At 40.1% G+C, this 27,951-nt stretch overlaps 2 protein-coding genes and 1 long non-coding RNA gene across 10 annotated transcripts in view; 2 read left to right on the top strand and 1 right to left on the bottom strand.

Moving 5' to 3' along the window:
• The window catches only part of LOC146474413 (uncharacterized), a 77,220-nt gene extending 69,522 nt beyond the window's left edge, over nt 1-7,698 (top strand). For 2 of the 6 annotated variants that reach the window (XM_085117026.1, XM_085117027.1), the window contains 3 exons: nt 1,940-1,987; nt 3,211-3,269; nt 4,056-7,698. In XM_085117026.1, coding sequence (XP_084973152.1) covers nt 1,940-1,987; nt 3,211-3,269; nt 4,056-5,609 — 1,661 coding nt within the window. In that variant the 3' untranslated portion in view covers nt 5,610-7,698. Of the gene's footprint in view, nt 1-1,798; nt 2,001-3,210; nt 3,270-4,055 lie in introns of those variants that run through there. The other 4 variants (XM_085117029.1, XM_085117031.1, XM_085117030.1 and 1 more) reach the window with 4 other exon arrangements.
• A 2,264-nt stretch (nt 7,699-9,962) lies between these two features.
• Nucleotides 9,963-24,257, top strand: LOC146474418 (proteasomal ATPase-associated factor 1-like). 2 transcript variants are annotated; one of them, XM_085117032.1, is made up of 12 exons: nt 9,963-10,216; nt 11,217-11,257; nt 13,078-13,196; nt 13,820-13,909; nt 15,230-15,328; nt 16,084-16,234; nt 17,503-17,547; nt 18,158-18,310; nt 18,811-18,902; nt 19,246-19,361; nt 23,545-23,630; nt 23,729-24,257. In XM_085117032.1, the coding sequence occupies exons 1-12, from the start codon at nt 10,140-10,142 to the stop codon at nt 23,920-23,922; spliced, it is 1,263 nt and encodes a 420-aa protein (XP_084973158.1). In that variant the 5' UTR covers nt 9,963-10,139; the 3' UTR covers nt 23,923-24,257. The 2 variants fall into 2 exon arrangements, with proteins under 2 accessions (XP_084973158.1, XP_084973159.1); XM_085117033.1 differs by lacking the exons at nt 9,963-10,216; nt 11,217-11,257 and having other exon boundaries at nt 13,077-13,196; nt 13,825-13,909.
• On the bottom strand, nt 24,070-27,899 carry LOC146474419 (uncharacterized). 2 transcript variants are annotated; one of them, XR_014866160.1, is made up of 4 exons: nt 26,610-26,659; nt 26,415-26,576; nt 24,326-25,434; nt 24,070-24,216 (listed from the first exon to the last, which is right to left on the bottom strand). It is a non-coding gene; the product is annotated as an uncharacterized LOC146474419 (long non-coding RNA). The 2 variants fall into 2 exon arrangements; XR_014866159.1 differs by having other exon boundaries at nt 26,415-27,899.
• Nucleotides 27,900-27,951: the final 52 nt, after the last annotated feature.

Below are 27,951 nucleotides of genomic sequence, written 5' to 3' on the forward strand. Positions count from 1 at the left end.
TCTGAAGGGAATTTTCACCTCGAACTTTCGTGATATGGGAAATTTAAGGCCTAGTGTATTCGGATTGATAAAAATGTCGTTTCGGTGCCGAAAAAAGGTCAGCTAAGACTTTCGGAAAGGAAATAAGACCTAAGGTTTTCGGGCAATGGACAACTGAGATGCCCTAGTAATTTCGATAAGACTTATGTTACCCTAGAATGACCGAACAGATAAAAATATTATAGCGGAGCCTTAAGTGGACCTACAGAACTTTAAATGCTCTCCAGATAGCCTAAAATAGCGTTTCAAAGGATCTGGGAGACAACTGTCGTTGGGTGTCCCTGGAAGTTGGCATACATTCGATTAAAAATGGGAGTTATAAAGAAAAATTGCGCTTGCCTGAATGTTTCCTTTTTGAAGGGTGTCTTACGAACTATTCCGGGAGTGATTTTAGCAGATTGTAGTGTATTTTTGAGTGCATTTTTGAGTGCGAGTGAGAGATTCAAACTTACGTTTCTTCTTTATCTAGCAAAGCTGACTCTTTCTAACGGAATATTTCTGTGTTAACTCACATTTAAATATAATATAAAATAAAATAAAATTTTGTCGGTAATGTTATCAATCTCGACTCCAGGGGTGAGTTGCATAAAATTTAACGTCGGGCGTAACTGCCAACGCCAGACTTTCAGCCAAGTCACATTCAGTATTTTAACGTCTGACGATATTATGCAACTCGTCCCAGAGCTCTTCTATGGAAGGCCAAATGGTGCAAAATTCAAGAATTCAAATTTGATCACATTCAAGGATAACGATCACATTCAACGACCACACTTGCATTCAAGACATGAAAATTAATCAGATTCAACAGGCATCTCGATCATCATATTCAAGGTCATACATCACATTCAACAAGAACATTCCAGACATTCACATTCAACACATCGAAAATTAATCAAGTTCAACGAGCATCTCGATCACATTCAAAGTCACGCATCACATTCAAGGAACTATGGAAGTCCAAATGCTGCATAATTCAAGAATTCAAATTTGATCACATTCAAGGATATCGATCACATTCAACAATCACCTTGTCAACAAATCCCAATATGCTTTGCACAAATTAAGATTATTATTATTATTATTATTATTATTATTATTATTATTATTTGCGCTAATGACTATGTAGCCCCGAGTGCATGCTGGGAAGTGTAATTTGCGAGTGAACTCAAAATTGGCGGGAGTGCAGCAGAGAGAGTCCATTCGCATTCATGATGAATATGAGGAATGGATGAGAGTATTTGAGTCGATTGTTCAACTGTTAGACAACTATGGGCATTATCCAACGTATCTGCACGAGAGAATACAGCAATCAGGATGGAGTCAGTAGTTGTTCTGCCACAGCAAGTAATTGGCTGTACATCAACTGGAAATCTGCAGTGCTTTTCGTTTACTGATTTTTCTTTTTAATTTTTAAGATAAAACTAGTGAGCAGCACGTCTGCGAACTCTTCCAGTTGTAAAACAATTTATTTTCTCCTACGCGTTTCGAGTGACTAACGCATACTTCGTCAGGGAGTTTTACAATACAACATATTAAAGTGAAGGCTAAAATAAATTTTACATTTCGTAAAACCGCACCTACGCTAGTGGATTTACATGTAGGAAACAGGCGAAAAGGTGTGCAAGGTGTGACATATTTTGTGCGTGACATAATTTTGGTTTTACTCTTTGTTTTTTTGGTTTTCACACTCTTCCCTTGGTGCATGACGTAGTCAAAGCCGAGCGGCTCTGGGGTCGAGAGCCGCTCCATATTTGGTAGACGTGAATACCAACACGCACTGTTCGCTGAGTTCGGATAGAGCTGGGGTAATCGAGGTGCATTGAGTATATTTTTTGTTTTTAATGCCCCTAATTTTGCAGAATGTTGTTACTTCGTTTTTATTTTCTAAACTGCATTTTAGAACACAAGGTACTGACATGCTTTAATACTCAAGGGATTTCTACTCAAGGTATATCTTCAAGGTAAGAATATTAAAATGGCAAATTCTTGAAAGTTTGGTTCATTTTGAGAACAAAATTTAGACAGTCATGCAGGCTACACTATAATTTGAAGACTACCTTATCCGAAAAGCTAAGAATGCTGAATGCATACGAGGCCTGTGTTTGTAGAAGAATGGACTAAATGGTTCACTTTTAAGATTGTATTTCCATCGATTTGCGGACTACGGCTGCGTAATACAGTTTGGTGCTTTGAAGCTCCCAAGAGCTCTAGGATCTCGTTCAAAGGTGTCCGTGCGTTCCGGGTCGAATTTGAATTTGAAGACTTGACTATAACAGTAAATTCAAAAGTTTGCAGAAGTTGTGACGAAAAGCTTTCTGGGGACTTTTTCCCAGTCTACCTCAAATTCGTAAAATGGGGATGGCGGCCTACACAACCCCAGGGGGTATACTCGGGTATAAATGTGACGGGGGGGTCCGACGTATTTTTTTGGGACTAAAATTTTCAACTCCTGTATTTTTTGGGTCTAAAATATCTGTGCGTATTATTTTGGGTTCGAATTTCCGCCAGGCTAATAGTTCTTACGCAATTCAAGCCAAAGTTCCCGCAAGATCCGAAAGCATGATTCGAATAATCTGCATGTAAAATTTCTAAAATTTCCAGTCTTGTATTTTTTGCGTGCACAATATAACGTCCATGTATTTTTTTGGGTGCAAAATATTAGGCTCCGTCGGACCCCCCCCCCCCCCCCCCCCGTCACGTTTATACCCGAGTAACCCCCCTGGGTACACAACTTCTGGCGCATGTTTGCCCCCTCTGTCTCCATCTTTTGACCAATTTAGTTTCTTGCATGTTTGCAGCGGGTTGAGTCAATAACATGATGATTTGGAGGATTTACAAGATAGCCACTGAACTAAACCATGCATGTTTTGCATTTCTCTGAAAAGTCAATCAATCAACTTTATTTATCCCCGGTAGGAATTAAAGCTAGAAAGCTTATAGGGCCATGTCAAAAAGAAAAAAGATAACAAATACAAAACTGCTATCATTATGATCATACTACAATATTACAACTTAGTCATTTCTGGGTTATGAGTTCTGAGTTTCAGTTATCGCTTGTTTATTTGACCTTTTGTTGTTTTTGTTTTACCGACTGTCTATTTACTATTTAGCTTTGGTTTGGCTCGTTTCAGTCCATCTGGAAACAGTACAGTCTCTCTTGTTATCTTTCAGGTTATGATCTTGCAGTGCGGTTTGCTTTAATAATTGCCTGTTTTCTGATCCCGTCATTAGTAAGTGCATAGTAATAGTAGTAACAGTAGCAGTTGCAGTAGCAGTAGCAGTAGTAGTAGTAGTTGTTGTTGTTGTGGTTTTTGGGTCAGGATTGGCCATGTGCATAATGGTTAATGATTGTCAGCCCACAATATTGTGGCACTTCCTTGGTCTCCTTTTATAAAATGAAGTCCCTTGTGGATCGGCCCTTACTTTTTAAGACAGTTTTTTTTCATTTGCAATTAAGATACATCTCTGTGGAAATCAGAATGAAAAAACATATCCCTGAAGAATGATTGAATGCTGAAATAGAAGACATGAATTATCTTGGAAGTGATTAAGAGCATGTCCGTGTAAGAACCACTCACTCAAATTTTCGTGGAAAATAGATTTCCTTTATATTTTGTGCGTAAGACAAGCAACATAATACAATAAACAAAAATGATGTTTATTTGGGCTGATTCACTTGTTTTATTATTTTTTTTTTTTTCGAAGAATTTTTTTTATAGCCGACCAGATCTGCGATGAAATCTTGTTCACAAAATAGTTTTACTAGGGTTGGGTTTGTTAACAAATTGGCAAAGGTAAGGTCATTCCAAAAATTATCTGCAAAGGAGCTGGTCATTTCTGCGGCTTCATCTCTGGCTTAATTGCCTAAGAATTTGTCTTTGGTAGTCATTAAAAATTGGTTTGTAGTAAGTGATAAGTTGGGGAAAAGTCAGGGGATTTGTTTTATCCTGGTGAGTGGCAACCCCACATTAGTCTTCTCAAGCAAGGACAATTTTGTTACTGATTTATTTTCATAGATTGAAAACATGATGGCCTATGAAATAGTGTGTGGAACTGTAGCTGCAGTGTTGATCACTTTCTGCTTTTTGTGGAAAAAATTTTCTCATGCAAGAGTAACATTTCCCGAACAGTATGCCCATGATTTTGAACGCCCTATTGCACCAGTGGAGAATTTTTGGAGAATTGCTCATGACAGTAATGGAAGTTATATTACTGCCATCGCCATGGTTTTAAGATCCAAGAAACCTCTTGAAGCAGCCGTTGTGAAAAAGTCCATGGAGTTACTGATGAAGAGACACCCGATGTTGCGCATGTGCATCAGGAAGAACCAAGATGGAGATTCCTGTCTGCAGAAGATGGAAAATGTTCATGTGGATTTGCGCCAACTTGATGCAAAAGATTGGAAGAATGCAATGGAGGAGAGTTTGCTGGAGCAATTTGACAGTGAAAGTGGTCCACTCTGGAGGGTAACATTCCTACCGAATGCCAAGTATGAACCACAAACACTTGGTGTTGTCTGTGATGTGACATCCCACCCACATGAATGCGTTTGCATATTTAACTTTCATCACATAATAATCGATGGAGCGTCTTGCAGTAGAATGTTTGCAGAATTCATAAACTATGTGAGCAAATTAAACAGAAATGAAGAACCCAAGGTAGTCTCAATGCCAATGCTGCCACCTGTAGATGTTTACATACGCGAAGTTATCCCACTTAAATGGTATCACTACCTAATGAGAGCTGTGTTGGAATTGCTCTGTATCATGCCTGGATTCATTCCAATTATGAGAGCTTTGATGGGAAATGGAAATGCCTTCACCAGAAAATATGGTGTGGAGATCAAAAGGAATCCACAAATTCAACCGAGAACCAAAATAATTCCAGTGGAATTTGCAAAGGAGGAGACATCACTTTTGTTGAAGAAGTGCAAACAGTATCAGACCACTGTACAGGGGGCTGTGCAGACTGCAGCTGGTGTTGCTATGGTCGCCATGCTTGAGGAGCAGGAGTATGAAGTAGAGTCCAATTTGTCAGTTAACGCAAGACCATTCTTCAAGTCCAAAGTACCAAATGATTATGCAGGGCCATATATTGGTGGTATGCAGTGCAAAAACACATTTGTTGCATCACCTGATGTTATCACATTCTGGAGTATGGCTAAGAATGCCTCCGAAGACATCCATGCTAAGTTGAAAAAGAATGAACCTGTGTATATGCTTTTAAAGCTCTATTGTATGCTTCCAATGTTTATGGCTATGGCACAAGGAAACAAGGGGGAAACATCTGGTCACCGTTCCAGACAACTACTCGTCTTCAATAATCTTGGCAATTGCAGGTTTCTAGATGCATCTCCTGATGATGATGTCATAGTGAGAGCCAGGTTTGGCTGTTCTGCTGAACACCAACATGGAACTATATTTGGCAACAATATAGCTACATTTAATGGGCAACTGTTTTGGCTATTTATATACTTCAGCAACATTACAAGTGATGCCACAGCCCAAAAATATGCTGATTTGGTCAAAGGAACTATGCTAAAGGCCATCAAGGAAAGTCCAACAACTTGAGTTTACAAACCAGGTGACACTAACACTCTGGCTGTCTTGTGCTTCAGAACCTTGTATATTCTTAATGAATTCATCAACTATTATCTTAAGAAGTGAACGGCATTTACGTGTTAGAATGGTGGACAGCATTGGCAGCTTAGAAGACTCCAAGTATTCCATTTGAAATTGATTTTTATTGTTGTTTAGGTCGGTGATGTACCACCCTTTTACATGTAGCTGATAATTATTCAAAAGAGTATTCTGCACTTCTGACTGGCAAGACTTGTCTTGAGTACTAGGCCTCATATGCATAATGGCTGCAACTTTTCTTGCTCACAATGTTTTACTGGTTTTGGCGTGTTTTTTTTTTTCTCACTCTCCCCCTGCCCCAAAATCACCCATGCCTAAGCCTTAAATTTGTGAGTTTATTCAGTGAAAGAATGCTGTTTGCAATACGGTTTAAGATCCTCTAATGACGTTCTATTTGAGAGACCAAGAATTGGGACCTTAGTCACCTTGCAAAGGACTTGCAGTAACTGTAAGCGTTGTGGAAGAGCCTGAAAGCAGAAGAATATAATTTTACCTGCATTTATTTGTTTATGCATGTAACTTTTCTTCTTAGGACTTAGTATAGGTAGATATTTAGGCATAGCTTATTTAATCCTCAATTCATTTTAGAAATACTTTTACCCTTTTTTAATCAATGCCTTTTAGATTTAGATTCTGGTTTATGTATATTTTATTATGTATAACATATGTTTTTATTTTTCTTTAGTCAAGCATAATTATTTTTAACATGAGCCCCTGGCTCTGGGAGACTGGGTGACCACTCCCCATGTTTTGACGTAAAATAAACTTATGCTTACTTAAAATGCAGGTAAGAATGCCAATTGGCACACAGTAATTATATAACTTTATGAATATCTGGCAAATTTGTTTGACTTTTTGCCATCAAAATCAATGTCTTGTAAAGATTGGCTTATTGAGTGACTCGTGAAGCTGTGACCCCCTCCTCTCTGTGATAAATATAGTGGACCATCATTTAATTTTTTTCTAAGCATGTTCAGGACGTAAGACATATTATACACTTAATGTATGGTCCCGAGGGAAACAGTTAGTTTTGTTTTCCCGAGAGTCCTGATGTTCGTCTCGGGAAACATCAGGACTCAAAGGAAAACAAAACTAACTAGTTTCCCGTGGGACCATTTAATAGTGCTTTGTTACATATTTAGACTTTCCCTTCAACAATCACAGCAAAACAAACAAACAAACAAACAAACAAACAACTGAGAGGGCAACAACAAGGTGGAATTGTATCCCAGTCGGGATACATATGTATTTGATCAGGGGCACATGACCAAGAATCAACCAATCACAGTGCTCGTTTTGTTGAGTGAAAGTCTAGGTATATAACAAAATGTCATATTAACTTGTGCCCCAAGAGCTGCGAAATAAGGTATGTAGTTTATGGCTAATACCTTTAAAGACAGTGCCTACTTTTGATACTGCGCATGTGTTCTTCGGGTTTCCTATGGATAGTTGCCACTTATACAGCCTGGGTATTTTTTTGCTGTTTAAAACTATGCGGAGAAAGCAGAACTTAGCAAGTGCTCTTGGTATCCAAAGAGAAAATTTGGGGTAACCATGCATTTTTCAGAGATTAAAAACCTTCAATTTGGAAAAAAATGCCATACATTGCTTTGTATTTTATTGTGTCTTAGAATAATTGTTTCTCAATGATCTCTAAAAAAAAAAATGCGTGGCTACCCCCAATTTTCTTTTTGGATTTCAATATCCCTTGCTAAGATCTGCTTCCCTTGCATATTTATAAAACACACAAAAATACTTCTTTATTAGTAGGCACCATCGTTAATACAAAAGTTTTGTCTGATTTTGAAGTTTTGCATTTTTGTAATATTATAACTCATTTTTCTCAAAACCAAACTTCCTTCGTAAATGCTGATATAATTTATGAAAAAGGAGGATCAGTAGCTTGGTATGTTGTAAACAGGTATATAGTTATTTCATTTTTATATTTTATTCATAACACGACCACATCAGCTCTGCTGTAATTTTTTATCGTGTATAAATAAATGCAAAATGCAACTAGGAGTCATTGTCAGTTATAGTTTAGTATTTTTATCTTCTGTTCTTATGGCTAGGACGGGTGTAGTGTTATAGAATAGGTCTTATCACTGTTTTTGACGCCATTTTGACGAGTAGGCAAACAGGCTTGAAATAACAGTGACTGTATGGAAATCTGATGTCAAATAATAACAATTATTTATATAAAACATCGCTTCTGAAGAATTCATGAATTGGAAACTTTTGGCAAAAGGAAAAGGATTTTTTTAAAAAAATTGGAGGGATGTATCTGTGCCAGAAAGCGTCCAGCCGTGTTTTGAACTTTCCATACATTTGTCTATATAGCGACCAGCCATGAACTGCTACTAAAAATAGTTTGCGGGAAAAATACAGGAAAATGTATGGAAAGTTCAAAACACGACTGGAAGCTTTCTGGGATAGCTACATTCCCCCCTCCCCAATTTTTTTTCTTAAAATCCTTTTCCTAGTGCGAAAAGTTTCCAATTCATGAATTTTTCAGAAGCGATGTTTTGTAAAAATTATTTGATAGTGGGTTTCCTTACAAACACTGTTATTTCAGACGTGTTTGCCTACTCGTCAAAATAGCGTGAAAAACCGTGATATAAGGCCTTTTATCACATTCGATTCGGTGATTGATTCTACCAAGAAATTACTATCAGTATAGGTTTATTTCCCCCCGGTGGGGGGGGGGGGGGGGGATACTTCCTTTGAGGCTAATGGGAATGTGCCGCTGGATGGGGTCGCATTTGTTGTTGTTTATTAAATGTTTATTAAATGTAACAATCACCTTGCATTACGCATTACTTTCCGTTCTTGCATAAATAGAAAGTGACTTAGTTGGGATTGCGAAAATTACATTTTCCCAAAAAATGACGAAGATCGGGTCTGTAACAGGCCACAAAATAGACTATAATGTGGCGGGGGCTCTGAGAGGCCAGCGGCACATACCCAGCAAAACTGAACCCAAGTACCCCCCCCCCCCCCCCACAGGCTTATTTCGTTGAAGAGGTGTGTTTTTCAAGGTCAATAACATCATTGCGAAGGAAATGCTGCCGTTCTTGTTTTTGTCTTTGCCTTTACTATATTTTGTTTCAATCATTCATTTAATATACATAAGTCGTGCAAAAACATTTACCTTTATACTGCATCTAATAAGCGACTCGTGCAATTTATCATATTTTAAATGTCAAGGGGCTGATCGTTTATGTCGAGCGAATAAGTAGGTTTGGAATGATCTGTATTCTCCAGAAGTCTTGCAAAATTCTAGCCTGCGTGCAGAAGTCTTATATTTCCTTTGTTCCACTCTCTCTCCCCCGATTTTTCCTGAGGGGAAGGGGTGGCGAGCAAATTCACGATCTCGCCAGTCGGTTTCACAAAATTTTAGGAACTGAAATTAATTTTCGCCATTTGAGTATTTCATATTTGACCTACTTGCCAAGAGAAGTTGATGGAAGATTTATCAGCGAAATCTATTTTTTTAGAATATGCCCGGCGTAGTCAATCGACCAATTGAACTCAATCAGACTCAATCGAACTCGAACTCCAATCGTTCGATTGGACGACGTGTACCTCGCCCAAAAGTTTTAGCCAATCGAACACGTGACTTCATAGTGATAAGGAAAAACCTAATTTGCATTTACTTTCAACACACTTTTACATTCGCGACTACAAAACTAGTTTCGTCAATAGACCTCGTCAGTTGGTAGCCACAGTTTGTTTTTAAAATACAGACGACTTCATATAATACAGCACGAGGAATAACCCTATCTAAGTAACTACTAAGTAACAATAACGCTCTATGGATCGGGGGTGGGGGGGGGGGGGGATTAAAAAAAAAAATTACAATGCAAAGTACAAAAACAACAAATAACAGCAAAATATATATATACAACAAAATGAAATAAAATCAAAAAATAGTTCGGTTCCTATTGTGCAATAGTCATATGAAGTAATGTTTGTAGCTTCTTTTCATGTTTGCGTGACAACAGCCCCTGAGATCCGGAAATAGCTCCACACGACTTTCGGTAACTTGATGAATCCTGACCGATTCAGTGATCTGTCTCAGCATCGCATCGTTTTGAAACATTCCTGTGACATTCATGATGAAGCCCGGGACGTCTCCCCCATGTTTGTCACAGGAATGTCTCCACATCACTGACCCTTCTTCCCGCTGCTCCAGAGCACGTAAATGTTCCTTACCGCGAGTGTAAGCACTCCCGATGTACTTAGACGTACATGTACTAACACGTGACTTAGAATTGTAAAGTCATATCCAGCCCCTCTCCAACTAAATATACAAAATGGCGGACGGTTGCTACTTTCTTCAGAATTACGAGAAATACATATTGCAATACTCGTAGAAAACTATTCTTTCAAGAAATGCCTGAATCTAAATGTTGAATTGATCAAGAAAGCCGATTACTACTTTTGGTTCGGAAAGAAGAGATGGATGTAGACACGGAAGCTAACGTGGTCGAAATCCCTCGGTTGAGCATACAGTGGGACTGGAAAGAAAGTCTGAGGTGAGTGTTCTTTGTCGGGGGAGGGGACAATCCCACGATGCATAAGCTACAGAGATATGTGGCCCCACCCCCCTGGTTTTTAAAGCGTTTGGGTCGAAAAATGCGCGTAGAATCTGAACAGTTTGGTCTGAGATTTGTTGTTTTGCCAGGGTCTGTCAACTACTGCTAGTGTGAATGAAGCGTTTTGCCAATTTGGTTTTTAAGGGAAGAACATCGTTCTAAGGATTAAATATTAAATCGGTCGGCGTAAATTGCATACTTGGGTCTGAAATGAGTGTTGATTGAGTTGAAGAAGGATGCCAAACACAGCCATCATTGATCAAAGACTTTGATCGTGAGGTGTACCTCTTAGGGAGGTGAGGGGCCGGGGGAGGGGGGGTAGGCTAGGCTGTGTTTTATGTAGTTTATGCCACAGATCTTTGTTTGGCGTGGATTTCCAAACTGCTTGGAGTACTGGCACGATCGTGGTCTTTGGTGGGGGTCGTACGGGGGGGGGGGGGGGGGGGATCTCTTGCACGGTTCACGAACTAAAAAAATAGCAAATCATGGAGCACAGAAATGAAAATTTCATTTTCAAGCTCGTCACGGATCACGCAAAACCTCCAGGTCACGGATTACGAAGAATAATTTATTACATTTACGTTTCACGGGAAATAAAATCAGCGCATCACAAAAATACCCCTGTACGACCCTCTTTGGTGTAAAGCCGCATGAGAAAACTTCCACTGTTCAAACGAACTGTATTTGTCCAAAAATTATGATGCAGGATTTTTCTCCTGGTATAGGAGATACGGCGTGGGACCTACACAAAATGCACCCTGTCCAGGGGCAGGGTACCATAAATTTGTTTTGAAATATTTGTTCATATCCTTAAGTGTGCATTGGTTTGATGGATGCTAGTTTGAGTTTTTTTTTTTTTTGGTTAGTTAGTTTGTTAGTTTGAGTTCTATTTCTGATCAAGTGTTTGCTTTTTTATTTGTGCATTTATCTATGCATGTAGAATGCCTGGAGGAAAAGCTTGGATCTCATGTTCACGAATTAGTATGTATATGGACAAATATCATGAATCGAGGACTTGTAATTACTGGTATTTAGCTAGGAGATTGTATGACTCCATTTCCACACATTTCCATTTCGTTAACTAATTATTAATTAAAAAAATTAATTTTAATTGTAATAGAAATCATGCTGTTCATTTCCATAACACGAGACGCTCTAACGATCTTCGTTTGCCTCTTCCTCAAACTAATTGGGATAAACAAACTTTTACTTTCAAAGCTGCGAAAGACTGGAACAGCCCTCCCATTGACCTAAAGGAAGCCGATGTTTTATCTGTTTTTAAAGCAAAACTGAAAACCTTTTTGAAAGACTTTGACTGATTTTAAACCTTGTTTTTATTTTTTACTCGATAACTTAACTTTTTTAATATTAGGAACATATTTGCTTTTATCTATTTTGTATTTTGTTAGTTTATATATTTACTAGGTAGGTTAGGAGGACTCCACTGAAAACCGCATTGGCGAGTTAGACCCCCTTATAAAATATCATTGTTATTATTATTACTATTACTATTATTATTATTATTATTATTATGCATACATTTTCAGTATGTACATATACGTACGCATTCTACCTACGTACCTATCTAGCTACCTTTGTTAACCCTTTAAGCCCTAACAGTGATCAGCATCAAATTTCTCCTTGTAATATCAATGCTGATTCAACCCCTGATGTCATGAGAATTAAGGATATGATCACCCAAAGTGAATTTTCTTGGTATTTTAATAACTTCTCCCCAGTACTATTATAAGAATTGTATAGGGACAAGATAGGAGAATTTGTTCTTTGATGTTAGGGGTTAAAGGGGCACTGTCACAGAGATTTTGCTGCATGTTGGTGTAAACTGCTCAAATATTTCGGTAAGAACCTCCTCTCTAACATGAAATTTTCTCATAGAGAGCTGGGAGGAAAATATGAAAAAAATTTTATCAGAAAAAATAAACTTAATAATCATTTTTTAGCCATTTTTTTTTTCAAGATACATAGAGGGAACTTGAAAAAATTGGCCAATTTTTTCAAGTTGCAATCCATTTCCATCGAAGCCTTCCGCAGCCACAGATGAATGGAACCAACTTCTGTGCAAAGATAGGATTATTGCTAACAAAAATGAACTAGTATTTGGATGTTTACGTCCTTACAAATATGTTTTTTGGCCATTCAAAGTCACACTAGAAATAGGTGATATACTGCCTCTTTAACCTGCCTAGTTACCTTCCTAAATTGATCAAAAAAATAGGAATTCAATTATTAGAGAGTTATAATCAGAATAAACAGTCACATAAAGAATTGATACATGTGTTAAATGACAGAGATGTGGTTTTTTACATGTAGCCTGTGAACATGCTTCGCAGGTGCGCTCAGATGGCGGAAGGGGAGAGAGAAGGGAAGCTCCCCCTCTCTCTCTCCTTCTGCCATGTGAGCGCACCCGGGGAGCCTGTTTGTAAGCTAAGCTACATGAGACATCCGTTTTCAGACTCATGGGAGTTAGCTAGGCCGTTATATACAAACTAGGTTCATGTGACAAACATGTGTCCTGCATATTGCTAGAATTTGAATACTGATGAGTGTTTTTAAGCCTGGCGAATGTTTGTAGATGAACCATAGGAAAGAGAATCTGCCTCCTTTTTTAGTACACTGTCTGGCATTTAAATAGGTCATTTTTGCCACAAGGGTAGGACAGGTAGTGGTAGTCAATGAGTCTTGACTTCTGATTTTTACCAAAATTATACCAGAGGTGTTCTCTGGGGTGCTGGACAATATTGGTTATGCTGTACCTGATTGATGGTGTTACTTTTCTGTAGATAAGCCCACAATTTATGGTGAGCTCGTTGCACATGAAGCTGCAGATGATTCAGATATTTGTCCTAAATCCTTAGCTATCCAAGCATCTGATGGTTTTGAAGTGAATAATGTTGAAAAGGTGAGTGACTGTATGTTATGAGTTTCACTGGCTCCCAGTGAAATTTGTAATCCTTATTCTTTTAAAGACAATTTTAATTACTTATAAAATGGTTTCTGGATGGTCACCACAGTATATTTTTTTAGTGATCTGATTTCAATTAGGAAGCACTCTGCTTCAAGCCTGAATTTTTTTAGGTTTCTCTTCCCAACCATTTAAGTTGTGTAAACAACTCCAAGTCTCCAAGGAACTTTCTTCTATGTAATCTTTCGTCGGCCATTCCAATATATTATTCATATTCATTTGCTCATCATTCACGGGTAGATTATGACCAGCTCCCAGTGGGCTTAACTTGATAGCTCAATAAATTGGTAGAACACTGCACTGATATCTCACAGGTCATGGGTTCAAATCGGGTGAAGCCTAAATTTTATGCGGTTTCTTTTCGCAACCGCTTAAGTTGTGTAAACAACTGCGAGAACCTTTCTTCTATAAATCTATCTTGTTGTAAGACTGGTTCAAAAAATGTGGCAGGTATCATTCCTGCAAAAGAACACAAATTGAAAATAGTAGTTTAGTGAGTCAGTTTCAGTCTCTGAATGATTTATTTTAATGATAATGATAATGATTTTGTCCGTTTTCAGAACAGTCTGACACTTGGATATCCCAAAGAATGTTGCACAACAAAGTTTATTTCTCCAAGTGCAGTTTTTCCAAATCTACACAAGAAAAGTGTATGTATGAGCTATAAAGTGTTTAAAATCTTTATCAATACCTCTGATTGTATGCCAGTATGTATGTCAGAAATAGGTTTGATAAAATGTAAGACATGGTGAATGGTCTTTAAAACGTGTGCGTCTCACAAAATTTAGTTAAATATGTAGTAGTAGCGTGGATGCGCGGTGGTGAAGTGGTTAGCGCGTCGAACTTTCGATCAGACGGTTGGAGGATCTGAGGGTCGTTGGTTCGAGGCCAGGTTGGTCTCTTCATTGCTGTGTTGTTTCCATAGACAAGAAACTTTGCTCCACATTATCTCTCTTCATCCAGGTGTATAAATGGGTACCGGGGACATACTTCTGGGGGTAACCCTGTGATGGACTAGCATCCCATCCAGGGGGGAGTAGCAATACTCCTAGTTGCTTCATGTTACTGAAACCAGGCTAAGCTCCAGTTGTGTGGGCCACTTCAGCTCTTGTGCGACTTTACCTTTACCATGTAATAGTAGCAATAGCAGCAGCAGTAGTAGCAGAAGTGGTAGTAGTAGTAGTAGTAGTAGTAGTAGTAGCAGCAGCAGCAGCAGCAGCAGCAGCAGTAGTAGTAGTAGTAGTAGCAGCGGTAGTAGTAGAAGTAGCGGTAGTTGTGGTAGTGGTAGCAGCAGTAGTAGTAAGTATTACAGTAGTAGCAGCAGCAGTAGTAGTAGTAATTGTCGTCTAAGAGTCCCAATTTGTTTTGCAAGGAAAGAAAGTCTTGAGATTGCAGAATGAAATTACAGACTAGTCCCACTTTACAGACACCTGCCTCATGGGAATGCCACTTGTGTCATAATAAGATTTCAGCAATCACATTATGACAGCCAACAACTCTATGTACATGCCACTTGACAACTACACCTCTCACATTGCTTACCCTTTGATTTAGCCACTTTGATCAGAAGCCATTGCAAAGTTGTAAAGAAACTTTAAGATGTAAGGGACTGAATTTCACAAAGAAATAGAATAATTTGTCAGTGAAGCAGAGGTTAAAATTTGAATCCTGTTCAAGGCTTTATTTCTTGCAGGCCTGTTTCGGCAACCTGTTATTATCCGTTTTGGTTATAACTACAATGGCCTTTCCTCAATAATTGAGGAAAGGCCATTTATTTATGCAAAGACTGATGGAGAGAAGGATTTAATTATTAAATCCTTCTCTCCATCAGTCTTTGCATAGTTTGCAAGAAATATATTTTTCAAACTAACCCTTAATGACTGAGTTTGTCTGCAACACCCTTGGATGAAATAAAATACTTGAAGATAAATTATTAAATTGTTATGGATATGATTTTGATTTTGTTTCAGGTTAGATGCACAGATTTATCGCCAGGAGGCGGGCTTGGTGTTTCCTCAGGAGATGATGGTACTTTGCTTGTCTGGGATACCAGTAATGGCGTTTTAAGGGTAAGATTCTTAATGTTTCACTCTCTTAAAAAGTGGTACTCCTACACTTTATGACAAAACCGTGACTGCTCATCATCATAGAGGAGCCAGCACCTAAAAACAATATTATTTCAATGAATTATTAAATTTATGTATTGGCCATGTATGTCAAGGGTGGGACAGGGATGCTTAATACAGTCAACTCTCTTTATTGCAGATGCCCTTGGGACTGCGAGTTAGTGTCGTTAATAGCGAGAGTCCATAATAGCAGAAATTTATTTCAGTCAAACGACTGTAATTTAAGTTTGCCGGAGATTTAGCTGCTGTCTGTATTTTTGGGGTGTCCGTAATAGCGAGGTGTCCGCAAGGCGAGAGTTGACTGTAGTTGTAGAGACTTTTTAAACATTTATTGTTAAATAAATCTAAATGTCCATGTTGGTCTGAATGCAGTAACCTACACCCTTCAAAAGCTCTATTTTCATTGGACCCTGATAACCTATAGCTGCATTGCTTTTTAGGGTTGGGAGCATTGCTCTGTTGTTTGTTCTTTTGTTCTCTCAACCAACCATGTAAGGCGTTACAAATGGTGTGGGTCGTCCCTCTGAATGACCCTCTTACAATCATATGTTACTTTGAAGGAAATAGACCAAGTTAAGGGAGCCATGTGAGTGGAATGTGGGTGGGGGGGGGGGGATGGGGTGTGGGGGGTGAGGGCTTAAAAGAGAAGTGAACAACTGATGGTAATGTTTTTGAATTGCTTATTTTTAAATTTGTAGCGCAATTTTGAAGGGCACATTTCAGATGTAAACACTTGCAGATTCTTTCCTTCGGGAAAAGTGGTTCTCAGTGGTGGAGCTGACTTGCGATTAAAAATTTGGTCAACTGAGGATGGCAGCTGCCCTGTTACACTGAAAGGCCATACAGGAGGTTTGAACTTTGTTATTTTGTACATATTGACAGTGTTTCCCCCACAGCATTCCAGTATTGATGGACAAGAGCTGTGTTCACAAATATGGCCGCAGTGAAACACATTAAACTGCACACATTATACGGGGACTGTCAGCTTTGGCTACTGCCCTGCACGTGTGTTTTGTATTTCTGGGTGTTCCGATGAATTTACAGTGTGATCTTTTATCTCTGCTGTTGTAGTGTGCTGTTGCACATGCTGCATTTGAATAAGAATCAGGCAATGATCGTGCGATTTAATAGACAGTCACGAAACGAGTGTTGAAACAAGGTGTAACAGTTACAAGATTGAGCTATAACCTGTTGATAAAGCAGTGTTTGTATTATTGAGCTAACCTGTTGAGTCTTAATGTTGGAATATTTTCTTTTTATTTTGGATTGAATTACTGTAATTCCCAATAAATATGATTTACATGTATCTCCGCATTGGCTAAAGTTCTTTGTCTTCATGGAACACTGGGTAGACACTTTTTGTTCACAAGTTGACATAGAAATGAAGTGCTGTCCAAGTATATTTACCTTATGGTCAATTAAGTAGTTTTTTGGTGTCTCACACATCCTTCATTAATTGTTGCATGCAACCCACCGTTTGCTTAAAGGCCGTAGCTTCATGTTTTTTCTGCATCTGAACACTTTTTCTTTGTACACAACTCTTTGCTGCCCTTAATAAAGTGTCACCAAAATTAGGCCTTTCTCCGAATGAGATTTCCTCAAACATAGTGGCCAAAGTGGGGAACAAATAATATTATTATAGGCAGCAATGTGCAGAAGTGGGACAAAAGTTGGATAGTTATCTGCTCCCAGCCCCTTCAATCAGGCTTGGATTTTTTTAGAGACATTTTATATTGACTAGGTCCCTTAGGCGAAACAGGCCAAGTTTTAAATTGGATAGGGGGTTTGTTTCTGAAGAAACCGCTGTGCTGTGTCAGTGGGGAGTAGAAACGAATGTTTGGTTTAGCAGCAGAGTTCACTTGATAACTGAAGGTAAATTGGCCACCGTAAAGAGATTCAGGCACTCAAATCTCTTTACGGTGGCCAATTTACCGTTAGTTTTCAGCGCTGTTGATAAACTAAGCGCAAGTTTTAAATTCATGTTTATCTGCAATACCATTGCAACATCATGTCTGTTCACACACAGTGAAATGTTTTTGCTTCCTTTCAACTTGTTTCTTGTTGTCTTCTGTCTATTTACTTCAAATAATATAGTTAATCCCTGTAATTTGTTTCAGGTGTTGTTGATACAGCCATAGTTGACAGAGGAAGGAACATTTTGTGTAAGTGTTGTCGCTCACTTCATTTCATTTCATTTCATTATCTTCCATGGGCTTATTAATGTGCCAAGGATACCCCTGTAATAAATAAATAAAAAATATTATAGCTTATATGGGATGTGGCACCTAATTGGGTAGGTCTTTTTCATTATGTTCAAGGGTTTGAGTTTTTGGCTTGACACTGTAATAGACAGGCACAACAGGGTGCAAGGAAATATTTGCTTGTCCATAAATTTATATTTACTTATAATTAAGATTCTCAGTGCAACGCGCCTTACCGTGGCCACCCAACAAACTTTTTTTACAGGTTAGCCATAAAATACATTTAACAAAATGTTTTCAATAATTTGTTGTTGCGTCACATGCCTGTTGGACTTTGCAAGGAAGCGTGACCGTTAATCAAATTTACGTATCCTGATTGGCTAACTCGTGAAAAAGTTTGTTGGTTGGCCATTGTAAGGCGCGTCACACTGTAAAGGACTATGTAAATTTAAAATTTACAAGGCTAAAAAAGTTAAATGAAAAAGAAACTGAATGTTTTCATTACCTTCGGGGTGAAAGACAATGTCATTTAGTGTTGGAAGCTGATTTGATTTTGTGTTTCAAATGACAGCCTGCTCTAGAGATGGTTCTGTGCGTCTGTGGGATTGTGGAGAGGCCAAATGTTTGGCAGTTGTATCTAAAAGTGATTGTCCTGTTAACTCATGTGCACTGATGGAACTTCAAGGGATGGAAAATGACACATCAGGAGCAGATCCACAGCATAGTAAGAGAAAATCCCTGTCTTATGCACATTTTCAATACTCTTATAAGTAATATATTAAACACTAGAAAGTGTCTTCCATCCGATTTTCAAACAACGAGAAGTTCACCAAATTTTATTATGACTAAGATAACATTTCCAAATCTCCTAAGCCCTTCACTATTTATATATTGATTTTATTTGTTTTTGCATTAGGATGATTAATCAGTCTAAGAAGGTGTAGGTAGAATTCAAATAATTTCAACTAACTTTTCTTTGATTTCAAAACATCCACCAAAATACCACTTCATTTGACTCTTTTGAAGTTGATAGGTCGCATGTTAGATTTATTAGTAATTGCTTGCTGTATAACAATGTCATGAACCTGGCTTCTATAGGAGCTCAGTGTCACGTGGCTATTCAGCAGTTAACAGATTTAGCATCTTCAACCCTGAAAAAAAAAATCATCTTTCTCCTGGTTATCAAACAGAACACTTTTTTCACCCTGCTGATTTTCCTCCTAGGTGAGCGTGAGGTTGGCACAGAAGGGAAATTACTTTTGCTCGCAAAGGAAGATGGATTTCTTGATGCTGTTGATGTTCATAACAGGAAAAAGGTGATGGGCTTGTTTGAACAAAATTGAAAACATATTGTTTTTTTAAATAAGATAATTTTTGAATATGAGCCATTCCATCTTTGAGAATGACAGAACCCCAGGTGAGTCTTAGTTTTTATTACGGTAACCTTTATTCTACTCAAGAAAGTAACCGAGACTATCACCGACTGTCGTCACTCATTAAGAGGGCTGTTCTTGATGAATAACTACCTAAAATATGGGATATACATTTTGAAATCTTCTGCAGAGCCATCTGTTACGCGTGACTTTTGAACAGCCGTCAAACCTATCTGGGGAGGAACTGTAAACATGGAATATTTTTCTGTTCCTGTTTATTATTCAGGTGTTTCAGTTCAAGTGCTCATCAGCTGTAAATTGCTGTACGTTTGTGTCTGAGTATGAAGCGGTGGGAGGAACTGATGATGGATCCATGTCCATTATAGACATGAGATCACCAAGGTTGGTCTTACATTGGAATTGTAGCAATTTTGCCCAATAGCAAGTTAGCCCCAGTGAGTTGAGAGTGAATGAGAAGGACCTTGACTGTATCAGGTGTAAGTTCGTTGGGCTTTTTTAGTTCTTTGGTGACACTCGTGGACCATCGTACAATTAAATTATAAGGTAAACTTCTTTAGAAGAAGGGAAATGGAGGGGAGGGGGGGGGGCGGCGGGGGTGAACGTGGACAAAACTACCTATACATCATTTGCGTCCTTAGTGCTAGCGGCACAACATTTATTTGTACCTTCCACATTCACCTTGCCGCAATTAGCACCATAATCACCCACGACTTGCTCCCGTCTGGCCTCGTTTCTCAGTTGGTAGAGCAACAGTTCATCAAATCCCAACATCGTAGGTTCGATTTCCGTCAGTCCCATCGACGGGAAATATATTTTTTCTTGGTCTTGTGCAGTGTCCCATTTCCTTACAAGGGCTAACGTTCAGTGGGAACTGAATTCATGGGTTCACTTTAGCACTTTAATATACACTACAGAGTAAATTCTCTAATTCATCATTAACGCCTGATTCTAAGCTGGGTAAAAGTGACGAACACCTCACCTCCACCGACTGTCGACTGTCGGTAACCTGTCGGTCATCTGTTGGTAACCTGTTGGTAGCCTGTCGGTAATCTGTCGGTAACCTGTCGGTAACCTGTTGGTAACCTGTCGGTAATCTGTCGGTAACCTGTCGGTAATCTGTTGGTAGCCTGTCGGTAATCTGTCGGTAATGTCGGTAACCTGTCGGTAATCTGTTGATAGTCTGTCGGTAATCTGTCGGTAATCTGTTGGTAGCCTGTCGGTAATCTGTCGGTAACCTGTCGGTAATCTGTCGGTAATCTGTTGGTAACCTGTCGGTAATCTGTCGGTAATCTGTTGGTAATCTGTCGGTAATCTGTTGGTAGCCTGTCGGTAATCTGTCGGTAACCTGTCGGTAATCTGTTGGTAACCTGTCGGTAATCTGTCCGTAATCTGTCGGTAATCTGTCCGTAATCTGTCGGTAATCTGTCGGTAATCTGTTGGTAATCTGTTGGTAATCTGTCGATAACCTGTCCGTAATCTGTCGGTAATCTGTTGGTAACCTGTCGGTAATCTGTTGGTAACCTGTCGGTAATCTGTCGGTAATCTGTTGGTAATCTGTTGGTAGCCTGTCGGTAATCTGTCGGTAACCTGTCGGTAATCTGTCGGTAACCTGTCGGTAATCTGTTGGTAACCTGTCGGTAATCTGTCGGTGATCTGTTGGTAACCTGTTGGTAGCCTGTCGGTAATCTGTCGGTCATCTGTTGGTAACCTGTTGGTAGCCTGTCGGTAATCTGTCGGTAACCTGTCGGTAACCTGTTGGTAACCTGTCGGTAATCTGTCGGTAACCTGTCGGTAATCTGTTGGTAGCCTGTCGGTAATCTGTCGGTAATCTGTTGATAGTCTGTCGGTAATCTGTTGGTAACCTGTCGGTAATCTGTCGGTAACCTGTCGGTAATCTGTCGGTAACCTGTCGGTAATCTGTTGGTAACCTGTCGGTAATCTGTCGGTGATCTGTTGGTAACCTATCGGTAATCTGTCGGTAACCTGTCGGTAATCTGTCGGTAACCTGTCGGTAATCTGTTGGTAACCTGTCGGTAATCTGTCGGTGATCTGTCGGTAATCTGTTGGTAACCTGTCGGTAATCTGTCGGTAATCTGTCGGTAATCTGTCGGTAATCTGTTGGTAATCTGTTGGTAATCTGTCGATAACCTGTCGGTAATCTGTCGGTAATCTGTTGGTAACCTGTCGGTAATCTGTTGGTAACCTGTCGGTAATCTGTCGGTCATCTGTTGGTAACCTGTTGGTAGCCTGTCGGTAATCTGTCGGTAACCTGTCGGTAACCTGTTGGTAACCTGTCGGTAATCTGTCGGTAACCTGTCGGTAATCTGTTGGTAGCCTGTCGGTAATCTGTCGGTAATGTCGGTAACCTGTCGGTAATCTGTCGGTAACCTGTCGGTAATCTGTTGGTAGCCTGTCGGTAATCTGTCGGTAATGTCGGTAACCTGTCGGTAATCTGTTGATAGTCTGTCGGTAATCTGTTGGTAACCTGTCGGTAATCTGTCGGTAACCTGTCGGTAATCTGTCGGTAACCTGTCGGTAATCTGTTGGTAACCTGTCGGTAATCTGTCGGTGATCTGTTGGTAACCTATCAGTAATCTGTCGGTAACCTGTCGGTAATCTGTCGGTAACCTGTCGGTAATCTGTTGGTAACCTGTCGGTAATCTGTCGGTGATCTGTCGGTAATCTGTTGGTAACCTGTCGGTAACCTGTCGGTAACCTGTCGGTAATCTGTTGGTAGCCTGTTGGTAATCTGTTGGTAATCTGTTGGTAACCTGTCGGTAATCTGTTGGTAGCCTGTCGGTAATCTGTTGGTAGCCTGTTGGTAATCTGTTGGTAATCTGTTGGTAACCTGTCGGTAATCTGTTGGTAGCCTGTCGGTAATCTGTTGGTAGCCTGTCGGTAACCTGTCGGTAACCTGTCGGTAATCTGTTGGTAGCCTGTTGGTAATCTGTTGGTAATCTGTTGGTAACCTGTCGGTAATCTGTTGGTAGCCTGTCGGTAATCTGTTGGTAGCCTGTTGGTAATCTGTTGGTAATCTGTTGGTAACCTGTCGGTAATCTGTTGGTAGCCTGTCGGTAATCTGTTGGTAGCCTGTCGGTAATCTGTTGGTAGCCTGTTGGTAATCTGTTGGTAATCTGTTGGTAACCTGTCGGTAATCTGTTGGTAGCCTGTCGGTAATCTGTTGGTAATCTGTTGGTAACCTGTCGGTAATCTGTTGGTAGCCTGTTGGTAATCTGTTGGTAATCTGTTGGTAACCTGTCGGTGATCTGTTGGTAACCTGTCGGTAATATGTTGGTAACCTGTCGGTAATCTGTCGGTAATCTGTTGGTAACCTGTCGGTAACCTGTCGGTAACCTGTTGGTAATCTGTTGGTAGCCTGTTGGTAATCTGTTGGTAGCCTGTTGGTAACCTGTCGGTAATCTGTTGGTAGCCTGTCGGTAATCTGTTGGTAATCTGTTGGTAACCTGTCGGTAATCTCTCAGTAATCTGTCGGTAATCTCTCGGTAATCTGTCGGTAACCTGTCGGTAATCTGTTGGTAGCCTGTCGGTAATCTGTCGGTAACCTGTCGGTAATCTGTTGGTAATCTGTCGGTAATCTGTCGGTAATCTGTTGGTAGCCTGTCGGTAATCTGTCGGTAATTTAATGTCGGTAACCTGTCGGTAATCTGTCGGTAACCTGTCGGTAATCTGTTGGTAACCTGTCGGTAATCTGTCGGTAATCTGTCGGTAATCTGTTGGTAACCTGTCGGTAATCTGTCGGTAATCTGTCGGTAACCTGTTGGTAACCTGCCGGTAATCTGTTGGTAACCTGTCGGTAATCTGTCGGTGACCTGTTGGTAGCCTGTTGGTAATCTGTCGGTAATCTGGCGGTAACCTGTTGGTAGCCTGTTGGTAATCTGTCGGTAATCTGTCGGTAACCTGTTGGTAACCTGTCGGTAATCTGTCGGTAATCTGTCGGTAACCTGTTGGTAATCTGTCGGTAACCTGTTGGTAACCTGTCGGTAACCTGTTGGATAACTTGTCGGTAACCTGTTGGTAACCTGTCGGTAATCCGTCGGTAACCTGTCGGTATTCTGTTGGTAACCTGTCGGTAATCTGTCGGTAACCTGTCGGTAACTTGTCGGTAATCTGTCGACCGACAGTCGGTGGAGGTGAGCTTTTCTCCCTTTTACCCTTAACTGTTTGGGAATGTTTGACGGGTGGAAAGGTGTGTGCTATTTTAACAGTTAGATTATGTAAAAGTGAAAGTCATGAAATAAAATTCATACATTTGAACTGCGGATGAAACAAGTTAGTACGCAACTTAAGCCGCAGTGAAAGGAAAACAGCTGCTTAGTTTGCATACATAGACCCTACATAGTCTTTCATTTCAATCATTAATTAGATTTGGGCTGCTTGCATGTGAAACTACGTGGAAGGGAGGGAGGGAGGGAGGGATTGAGTGAGTGAGTGAGTGAGTGTCCTTCCGTCAGTCCGTCCGTAAACAAACTGGCCCCCAGCGCGTGCATAGCACTACCCGCAATGCGTACCTATTTTTATATATAAGGTATATGTTCTCTTTCAGTTTACCAGTTGGTGTGTATCGTCGCTCAGCTTCGCCGATACTTTCTCTTTTAACACATGGCGATCGTGGAATCCTTACCTCTACGGGTGAGTCATCACGCTGGCATTATATTGTTCAACTGATAAATTTCGTGGCTCAAAAATGATTCAATTCATAATTTTTCCCGTTTGCGTTTCATTTACAGGGGATGGATCGTGTTTCTTCTGGAGTGCGGACTTATTGAGCCATGCAAGTGGAGACATCAATAGCTGGGAGTTAATTGGTCCTGACTATGATCCTGTGTATAGCATTGGTCGGTCTTCAAATGCAGTTTACACTGCCTCCCGTGATGCTAAAATTAGAAAATACATCTTGAAGCGATCCGAACCGCCAAGTTAAGATTTAGGCCCAGTGGAGCATTCGGTGCCTCTGCAACAACTGTCTTTTAAATATGGCCTCCTTTAATTTGCCCATGAATGCAGTCACTTCACTGCAGTGTACTGGTAAATTGTTTTGGAATCCTGGAGGGATGAAGCAAGTAGAGAATTCTTGTGTGATAGTGTCCACGAGTAACGGATTGTTAACCGAGAGAGTGGGACATCGAGTTCGGGAGTTCTGGTCTAGTTTTTACAGGCCCCTTGAACAGTAGGCCTGCACCTTTCAAAAGCTCTATTTTCACTGGACCCTGATAACCTGTAGCCTGCGAACAGCAGACGTATTTCCGGTCGTCGCTTCTCTCCCATTTTTCGGAGGGAGAGAAGCGACGACCGGAAATACGTCTGCTGTTCGCAGGCTAGATAACCTGCAGCTGCATTGTTTTTTAGGGTTAGAATCACGGTTCTGTTTTTCGTTCTTTTGTTTTCTCAACCTACCATGTAAGACATTGCAAATGGTGCAAGGTTCCTCCCTCCCCCTCCCCCCCCCCCCCCCCCTTTCTTGAAAAGCTCGTAGTTTCCATTTACGGAGACTGTCTTCATTGTAATGAAGATCGTAATACTGCCCAGCGTAGTTGATAATTTGAATTCAAAATATAATAAAATTGACGCTGTAAGATATTTTAAACCGACGTTTCGGCAATGCTGCTTTCTTCAGGGTTCAAAACTATACCTTTGAAAAGCTCGTGAAATTTGCTCGCATGCTCGAATTCATATTAGCGCGCGTGCGCGCAACACACGTGGCAACGCATGCCAGCACGCGAGCAAGTGAAAAACGGGCAATTCACGCAAAACTAACGTCCTTATTAAGGCCACTAGGACTAACCGTTCCATTTTTGAAAATCAACCGCATCTCCTGCTCCTTTCGGTATTCTTGATTGGTTAGGCCATGCACAGGAAGTCGTTTTCTCTCGTTGATGACATCTCTGCGGTGCTCCCTGAACCTGTTCGCCAACCTGCGACCAGTCTCCCCTATATAAACTGTCGATGGACATTTGGTGCATGATAAACTGTGAACCACGTTGTCCGTGATGCAGGAACAATGTCCTGTGATATAACCTGCCCGCTGGGTTTGTGGAAGACAGAATGACGTGTTCGGCAAACGGTCCTGTTACATTGTATTGGCCGATGACTCAAACTCCTTGCGGCAGTCGGCACACGAAACACAGGGCGCACGAGGGACGGAGACACGCAGGCGGATGAAAAATATAGGGCACGCGAGGGACGGAGACACGAAGGCGGATGAAAAATATAGGGCGCGCGAGGGAGGAAGACACCCAGGCGGATGAATAATACAGGGCGCGCGAGGGAGGAAGACACGCAGGCGGATAAAAAATATAGGGCGCGCGAGTGTCTCGCTCCCCACTTTATATTTTTCATGCGCCGTGCGGCTTCTGCCTGCACGGCTCATGTTACTTTCCATACTCGTCCCACACAATGTACTCCCCTGCTGGAGCTCGGCAAGTTGTTGTGTATCCTTATGTATCAGTCAATTCCAAGCGCGATCATCCCCCCCCCGGGCAACCCCCGGGCATTTGACCCCTGTTCGGCTTCACATAGTGGGGCATTTGACGCGAATAGAAACCCGACCCATCGGGCATTTGACCCGTCGAAAAAATGTTGGTCAGCGGTTGCGTTTAAAAATGATTTGTATTCCATGTAAGCCATTTAATACTACCATAGAGAAGCGTTCCAACAAATATATCTGAGATTGTTTTTGGCATGGCGGGGTTACATATTGCCCTTCGCTTCTCATTTTCAGTGGTATGTCCAAGTTCCCTCAAGCTTCGTTCTCGCTTTGGTTGGCGTTCGAAGCTCGACTTGTTGGCATGTCTAAGTTTCATAACATAGTGTTTTTTATTATTGTTCTTGTTATCACTGTTTTTTAACAAACCGTTCACAGTTCTACTTGTAATAGAAATATATATTCCTGAAGTGAATGTGCTTTACATTTTTTTTTGTGATAAAGGTGCATGCTTTTAAATTTATAGGTAAACGTAATATAAACGTATTAAAATGCCCATTGTATTGCAACAAGAGATGATTATCATCCAGTTTATTTAATCAATGCGTAAACTATTTAACAAATCATGCAGTCAAATATTTTGCGAAAAATGGACACGTATTTGCAAACTTCATGTACATTTAATATAAAAGAAAAGCGAGTATCGGTACATATATCGTTCAACTCTCTGTTTGTTGAGTTTCGTATGTGATGTTATGCATTATCTTTAATAATAAATTGTTTTAAATTTGTGAATCAATGTATCAATTTCGTTGATTTTTATATAAATAGAGCTAGCGAATACAAAAAAAAAACCAACACGATGACTTTTCAGCCCCAACCAGTGGGGCATTTGACCTAGAAATCGGCCCATATAGCGGCATTTTTAAAAAAGTCAAATGCCCGGGGGTTTGCCCGGGGGGGGCATGATCGCTTTTGGAATTGACCCAGACATTACACGCAGTCTTACTTTTGGAAGTCACATTACCCTCCTCCCCACAGCAGGGAAACAACGATCGGTCGGCTGCCGAGTAGGCGAACGTAAGCTTCCTCCACCTACAACGATCTCGTGGCCAGAGAAACAATTTGGCCTGGCTGCAGCATCCCTACAGTATCTCCCAGGAGGGTTGAGATCGATTGAGTTGGACCGAAATTCCGTTCGATTGGCTACGCAGGGAGTTCTGAATGCGAGTAATGAACAGGGCTGCCATTAAGAGGCGGGGGCTGGGGATTTCCTCCGGTTACTAAGAACGTGGCCCCCTGGCTATTGTCATAGAAAAATAGAAGAAAAATAGAACCAAAAGAAATTCCTAGCTGTTTGATTCCCCGCCTACTTGTTGTATTTATCCAGCAACTTGAAATCTTAGTGACAGCCCTGGTAATGAATAGGTAAAAGGAAAAAACAAGACAAGAAAATTAAACAGGTTTGAGTATTGGTTTTGATTCACGACAGGGTCAAGCCAAAATTCTAACTAGAATTCGAACATGACTCATTAAATCGATGAAGGTAAAAGTTTATGAGTGAATTGCGTTGTTTCGGGTTTTAAAACTGGTTAAAGACACCACGTCCTCGTTGTTCCTTCCAAGCGACACAAGCATCCCGATGGTATGATTCAATTGCACAACTTGATTGATTAAAATCGTGGTGGTCTGCTTATAAATTTAAATCTCCGTTATACTATACATGAATTTGCATTTTCATGTTTGTAATTAATTAATTAATATTGTATTGCTGTCGTATAAATGTAGCATAATTTGTTAAAGTACACTCGTTGGAATGTAACATTACGCTGAGGATATTGAGCCAGTAACTTACTGAAAAAAAAAATCGACCTAGGTTCCTTTCCGCTTGTCGAAGCGACCAATTCGTATTCGCAATAACAACTGATACATTTTTATATAAGTGTGCATCTAAAACAACTTTAATAAATTTTAATGAGCAGCAAAGGTATATCGGTTTGGACGAACGATCGGTACCTGATTAGGAGACAAATTTTACATTTTTGGAAATGTCAGTTGACTACACGTAATTACAAGAATATGAGATCAGATGGAGCTTTATTTTTTTTCCCGTTTTCCAAAACTTCAGAAACTTGAGAATTCTCAAGAGATTGAAAGTAGCGAAAGGCATGATTCAATTACACAACTTGATTAAAATCTTTGTCATCTCCTTGGAAATCTGTCTATCTTATTTTAATATACTGAATTTATACAATTAAAATTGTATAGATGTTATGTACTCGGCTGTAATCTAGAACATAACATTACGTTGAGGATATTGATCCAGTAACGTTACGATAAGAAAATTCGTCTTTGCAGGTCAGTGTAAGGAACAACTAATGTTGACTACGTCATAAACGTATTCAGTACTATTCCATAAGTGGTTTTTTATAACTCTGTTTTAATTTTACAACGGAGGCTCCAGCTTTTTTCAGGGGCTTATGAGTAACATTTAATTTTCATGGAGACACCAAGATAGTACGACTTTGT

The sequence above is a fragment of the Pavona decussata genome, unplaced genomic scaffold (genome assembly GCF_977016875.1).
Source record: "Pavona decussata unplaced genomic scaffold, jaPavDecu1.1 SCAFFOLD_89, whole genome shotgun sequence".
NCBI classification, from domain to species: Eukaryota; Metazoa; Cnidaria; class Anthozoa; order Scleractinia; family Agariciidae; genus Pavona; species Pavona decussata.